The following is a 6,378-nucleotide window of genomic DNA, read 5'->3' as shown; positions in this document are numbered from 1 at the left end:
ATTTGTTTCTTAGTTGTAGTAAGATCGTTTTATCCCATCCTCCTTTTTCTGATTTACTTTTTCACGCGAGTTTTAATCTACGGAATCGTTCGTTCTTTGAGATTAACCTCCGCAACGGCATAATCCCATTTGAATCACGCTGAGAAAGGGAGAAATTTCACCTCGACATTCCTACTGCATTACGAATTGCTTTTCCTCCCATCGCTTCGTAGATTTGATTTTGCGCGTGTGAGTGAAGATTTCTCTTAATTCCTGCTAGCAGTCAAGCGTTTCTAATTTCTTTCTGTGCGAACGAAAAAAGAAAAGAAAAAAAAGTGTGTAAGATTCGAACTAATCGTGAAGGCGAAATCTTGTTTTTCTTGCTGCGGTCGTGTTGTTTTACCGAGAAGAAGAGAAAGAAAGAAGATGACGAAATGAAGAAAATAAAAAAAAAAAAAAAAAAAAGAAAAAAATACGGAAAGGAGGAACTAGAGAGGAAAAAGTATCGGTGAAACTCGACGTCCGCGACGAGTACGAATTACTATTCTTAGAGTCCGAACTGGAGTCACCAGAGTTATAATTAACGATACCGTAATCCCGTAATTCGTAGAATTTAGACGAGTCTCTGATGGGATACCGCGGAATCGGTACGAAGACCTTCGTTTCCGGCGACGACACACCGTGACGAACCGGTCACTCTTTCACGTAACGTTTGCTCCGAGTGGCTGAATTTTCAGGTTGCCTAGCGAACCCCTTCTTCTTAGCATTCGATCGCTCAAATGCTTCGAGCAGCTCGCCTTTCGTAGACGGAAGTTTTCCGAGATTTTCTTGTTTACTCGTAACGCGATAAATCAGGACAAGACAAAACAGAAAAGACAATTACGACAGTTGGTAGATAGCGACGCGATAACGCGTTTGTTCTTCCGTTCCCAATGAGCAAAATCGCTCGGGCGAGACGAGCGATCGAACGTGCACACCGATCGTGTAACGCTTCGCCTGCATAAGACTCGATGAATCACCGGCGTCATTCGGCCGTATTACAGCACGACGATTAGGTCCTTGTATCGATTAGATTCCTGCTAGTCACCTGACGATGCTCCGATTGCCAGTGAAATATTTACACCGGCAAGATGGAAAAGTTCGCGAACGAAAAACACACTTGAAACGTGCGCACCGTGATGGTGCGAGGGGATAAACACAGCGAACGAAAGTTTCGCGCCTCTTTTCTAACGCGTAGTCATTGAATCGGGCTTGAAACGTTGCAACATCGTTACTCGGTGCCTCGATTTACACCCACGCGATTGTACGCTGTTTTTCTTTAATACGATCGGTATCTTGTTTCCGATCGATTTAGAGGTACATTACTGATGCATTAATTCTTTCCATCTCGTGGATTTACCGAATATGGTATCGGCTCTTCATAGGTGTCAAATAATTCACCGACAAACACGCACTTTTTTTACGTTTATTTGTACGCGAATCCTTTTTTACGCCTGTCATTTTTTTTCCGTTGCGTGTTGCATTAACATGCACGTACACACGTTTCTCGTTTCTCGTTCGACGTGCGATTAGTTTCGAATTATTTCTGTAAACGATGCACACGGTTCGCTCGTGCGTAGCGCCAACCATAACCGTAATCAGTAACAATGACGAAATGTCGTCCGACTGAAAATATTAAGCCCGGCTGTAAAATGTTTTACGATTTAATTAGTACGCGTTTTGCATTACGACGTCCCGCCGCAACGAGACGGTTCGTTACGGCGATTAAGAGCCTCGTTTAAGCGACGTTCCTCGTGATCCTGGTTCGCCGCGCGAGCTGATAAACGAAGACGCCTGGGTAATAAGGAACAGCCAGAAGTGGCGGGAGTAGAAGTGGCAGCGGTGAAGGCGCAAAGGGGAAAAAAGTCATTAGAGCAGCGAACGATTAAGCCGTGTTACGTCTTTGACTTCGAACAGATTCTCGTGCACGAGGAATTCTCGTTATGTCATCGACAAATCTATGCGTGCGTTTCGCATCGTATTACGGAGAGTTGACTACGTCCCTTCCCCACCCTCACTCGCTCCCCTCTAACCCATTCGCCATTCGACCGCGATTCCAGCACGCTTCGAACGCGAATCAACTTACGTAAGACGCGAATAGCCGCGGAGATTAATATTCCGCTCGTTCAAGGTGGTAATGTCCGTGAAATAAAGATGATGCACAATCGGCGGACCGAATTATGAGAAGACAAAACTGATTTTTCCGGTTTATTGTGTAAAACATTTCCGAATGGATGTATTAATCCAGTCTGTCTTTCTCTTTCCCTCCTTTCGGCTTCGTTTCGTCTTTATTAAGGAACCGACGGAGGTCACGAATGGCACGCAGCACGTCACCAACACCACCGTATCAGGGGGGGTTCGTTCTTGCAACACGTTGTCAACTGGCGCCATACTACTTGCGGACATATTACCGTCGTTGGCCGTGAAAATTATCACGCCGTTCCTGCCTTTTTACGTACAGTGAGTATCCGTTTGTGCTTCCTACTTTACTTTCCGACTGTATACCATTGGTCGCGTTCCATTCATCGCGACTTTTGCACAAAAATGGCCAGTAAAAGAGCACTGCGGAAAAAAGAGAACAATAGCGACGATAGGTCGATGAAAAAAAATTGTCAGGGAACAAGCCTTTGATTCTTGGATTATTTCAAACGATAGTAGCTTAGATAACACGAAGGTAACAATCACGACATTGTTGCACGGTTTACACAAGATCTGTCGGACGTGGCTTGATGATTAGTCGTGCACCTCGATTATCTTATCGACGATTTTCTTCGTATCGTTTCGGTGATGTTCATTGTTAATATTCGCATGGACTTAGAGAAAATAAAGAAAATAAAGAAAATTAATAAATAAAACACTTAGAGAAAATAAAGAAAGGAGAAACAGAACGATGCCGCGATGATGAATGAATAAATGGTCTCGCGAGACGCGAATACATTACGCATCGAGAATATGGAAACGCAATTCCTTTGAATAAAGGAGCGTAGGTCGACTTCTCGCCTCTGCTTCTTGTCGCACGTATTTTATCTCTGGCATTATCTTCTGCTCTAAACTGTTGACTTTCACTGGGCATGAAAGCCGCTGAAGTACACGCGGTTTTCTCGGGGGACGGATCATCTGCGCAATCGTGTGCCTCCCTCCGCGGACACGTCGCTTTCTTCCCGTGAATGAAATGCTAATCGATTAATCGAATCATTAATTACAGTGCTCGACTGGCTACCTGTGTGTTATTTTCCGCTGCAGGATTCCTCGTGGTGTCGTTGAGCACTACTGAATGGCTCGCCATTTTGGGCGTCGTTGTTACGTCACTCTCTTCCGGTTTGGGAGAAGTTACGCTGCTCAGTTACAGTCACCAGTATCCCAAGTAAGTACCATTGTTCCTTTCTTTGCTATTTTTTTCGTTGTTGGTATTTATTCTATTCTATCTTTTTCTTTTTTTTTAAATTGTTCTTTCTTGATAACAACTGCGATCGTTTCTCTCTATTTGCCTGTTCTATCGACGACCATCACGTACAGACGAGTTTCACGCATGTTTCGCGTGTCTTTGTTACTTTTTCTTTGCGAGAATAACATAGCGTAGAGACAATCGTAGGAATTCGTAGCAGATCGGTCTTATTTTTTTTTTTTTTCTTTAGTCAGAAATGCACGCATTAAACGCATCGTATTTTTTTTCATCTATTCTTAACATACATAGCGTTTCCTTTATCCAACGAACACGATAATAACTGATCGTCTGTGTCTCTCTGATCTTAGCGATGCTCGAGGATCACAGCGTGTGCGTGAGAGAGCAAACGTGAAAGATACAGTTAGAAAAACAAAAAAGTGATAGAACAATGAAAAGTAAGAGTGTGTAGAAAACGAGCTGAAAAGCAGAGAGAGAAAATAGAGAAACAAAGAGAAAAAGAAATACGATGTAAAGTTTTTTGATGCAGGTATCGAGACAGCGGCGCATAAAATCGCAGTTATTGACATTTAGACAGATGTGCAAAGAAAGGTAGAGATAAGATAACGGCCGTCGGCAGGTTGGCCCTCTATAGACAAAAAAAAAAGAAAAAAAAATAAATAAATAAATATAAAACGCTGTTTCTAGAACTGGCACGAAAGTATGATATAATAAAATGAAACTGAAAAGCATAATGTAAAAGTGCGGGATTCTGAAAAAAAAACTCGTTGCGAGCACGAGGTACGTTTGTACTTATGTGTGTAATAACTGTTAATCACCATTCAGTTCTTTCTATCCATCTTCTGTATCTAACTATCTCTGTCTCTTTGTCATTCCTTCTTCACTAACAATTAATCATTCCGTTGCTAAAGTTAAGTCAAAACGAACGCACGAGATACATAACGTGTCCGCTAAACGTGCATTTCAAATGCCTCTGTTAACGTTCGATCGTCCGTGATAAATTTTACCGCAACTTTACTTATATTTTACCGCGTCTTCGATCATTCAGTTTCGTCGTATTTTCTCCTTTTTTTTTCCTTTCTTATTTGTCTTTGTTCTATCCTACATACATACATCGTCGGATCATCATCGGTTCAGATATTACTACTTTCCACAGCTGTATGTCGAATTACCCCAGTTTAACCTTTGCCATTGCCTCATAATTGAGAACGATTCATTGTTTCGCAGACAAGTAATCGCGACATGGTCTTCCGGCACTGGAGGCGCCGGAATAATTGGCGCGCTATCCTATGCCTCCCTCACCACGTGGTTGAGCAACGAAGACACGTTGTTAGTTATGTTAATCGTACCGATCATACAAGGAATCACTTTCTGGTTGGTTCTGGTTCACCCGCCGCAGTCCAGTATCCCGATTACTAAGAACGGTATCGATAGCCGAGAGCACATCATCGAGGTCCCTAGGAAGAGCTTTAAAGAAAAGATCAATCTGGTACCGGGATTGCTGAAGTATATGATTCCGCTCGGGCTGGTGTATCTCTTCGAATATTTCATTAACCAAGGATTGGTAATGCCTTTTCGTTACATCGAGCTTTCGTAAAATTGTCTTTGCCTCCCTTTTTTTTCTTTTGCTTTTGTTACACACATATATATATATATTTTTCTTTCTGTCTTTTGCATATATATATATATATATTTTGTAAGATTATCGAGTCTTGTTGCTATCGAGCCTTCATTTAAATGTAAATATACACACCACTTGAACATAAATTTCGGTGTTCTTATCGGCACGTGCGCAACGCTAATTTTTCAGTACGAGCTGATCGAATTCGACGACATTTGGCTGTCGCATGCCGAGCAGTACCGCTGGCTCCAGGTGGATTATCAAATCGGCGTATTTATCTCAAGATCGTCCGTCAATCTCGTCGCGATTAATAAAATCTGGATCATGGCCGTGTTGCAGGTAACACGATCAATCACAAACGCTGTTTGCTCGGGAACGTACGAAGCTGTTGACTTCGCCGCTACTGTAATACACACACGATTTATGCCAATCTCGTGTTCGTTTCAGTTTCTCAACGTTGTGGTACTTCTGTTCGAAACGCTTTTCTACTATCTACCCAGCATTTGGATCGTGTTCGCGTTCGTCTTGTGGGAAGGACTACTCGGTGGCGGAGCGTACGTGAACACCTTCTATCGAATGTCCACCGAGGTAACGTAACTTCACTTATTTCGCAATTATGCTTCGTAATCTTTGCTCGTTTAAAAATAGTTGATAATCACGTCAATTTCTTCGAATATCATTAAAAAGTGAAACGTCAACGTGTTTCCTCTGTCTTGTCAATTCGCAGATTCCAAGGGCGGATCGTAAAATATCGTTGGGGATTGCCACGATGGCCGATTCGATCGGAATCGCGATGGCAGGATGGCTGTCTATGCCGGTTCACAACGCCATTTGTAGATTGCCGCAGCCGTCTCGAGTGGGAAGCTAGGAGACGCAAAAGAGATACACAAGATAGTATTTAATAACGATCATGCGGATAAGCAGGATCACATACGTTATTTATTACCGAATCTTCTTTGACACGTCCTTTGTGCACTGCTCGTGCGCCGTTATAGTTTCCAGCCACCATACTGTTAGCAAAACGCGATTAATGAATTGCGATGGACAAGCTTGATACCTCGTAATACAATAACACCGCAGAAGTATTCGATACTTGTATTGCCGGTATTTGTCGTTTGATCTTCCGTCGGACGATGCTCGAAGGGTGAACCACGATTCACATGGGAGCGTTATCGATACCGATGTTCCCGAATGAGAAACGAAAAAGAAATTCAACTCGCTAGTTTGTAAGTTCGATCGTTCTGAGATTTATTTGATACAAATATTTAAAAGACTAGGAACAGGATTGTTATACAACTGGTTGGTTTTTGTTTCGCTTCCTTTTTTTTTTTTTTTT

The 6,378-nt window shown here is 42.4% G+C and overlaps 1 protein-coding gene across 1 annotated transcript in view; it reads left to right on the top strand.

Annotated features, from left to right (window-relative positions):
* The first annotated feature begins 1,629 nt into the window (after window positions 1-1,629).
* The window catches only part of LOC122532907 (battenin), a 5,934-nt gene continuing 1,185 nt past the window's right edge, over window positions 1,630-6,378 (top strand). The window contains exons 1-6 of the mRNA XM_043662091.1: window positions 1,630-2,478; window positions 3,224-3,382; window positions 4,649-4,985; window positions 5,232-5,381; window positions 5,490-5,630; window positions 5,770-6,378. The exon at window positions 5,770-6,378 is cut by the window's right edge and continues 1,185 nt beyond it. Coding sequence (XP_043518026.1) covers window positions 2,249-2,478; window positions 3,224-3,382; window positions 4,649-4,985; window positions 5,232-5,381; window positions 5,490-5,630; window positions 5,770-5,910 — 1,158 coding nt within the window. The 5' untranslated portion in view covers window positions 1,630-2,248 and the 3' untranslated portion in view covers window positions 5,911-6,378. The remainder of the gene's footprint in view (window positions 2,479-3,223; window positions 3,383-4,648; window positions 4,986-5,231; window positions 5,382-5,489; window positions 5,631-5,769) is intronic.

This window comes from Frieseomelitta varia, unplaced genomic scaffold (genome assembly GCF_011392965.1).
Source record: "Frieseomelitta varia isolate USP_RPSP 00005682 unplaced genomic scaffold, Fvar_1.2 scaffold_483, whole genome shotgun sequence".
NCBI classification, from domain to species: domain Eukaryota; kingdom Metazoa; phylum Arthropoda; class Insecta; order Hymenoptera; family Apidae; genus Frieseomelitta; species Frieseomelitta varia.
The sequence above is the reverse complement of the archived record's forward strand: the minus strand, read 5'-3'. Positions and strand labels throughout refer to the sequence as shown.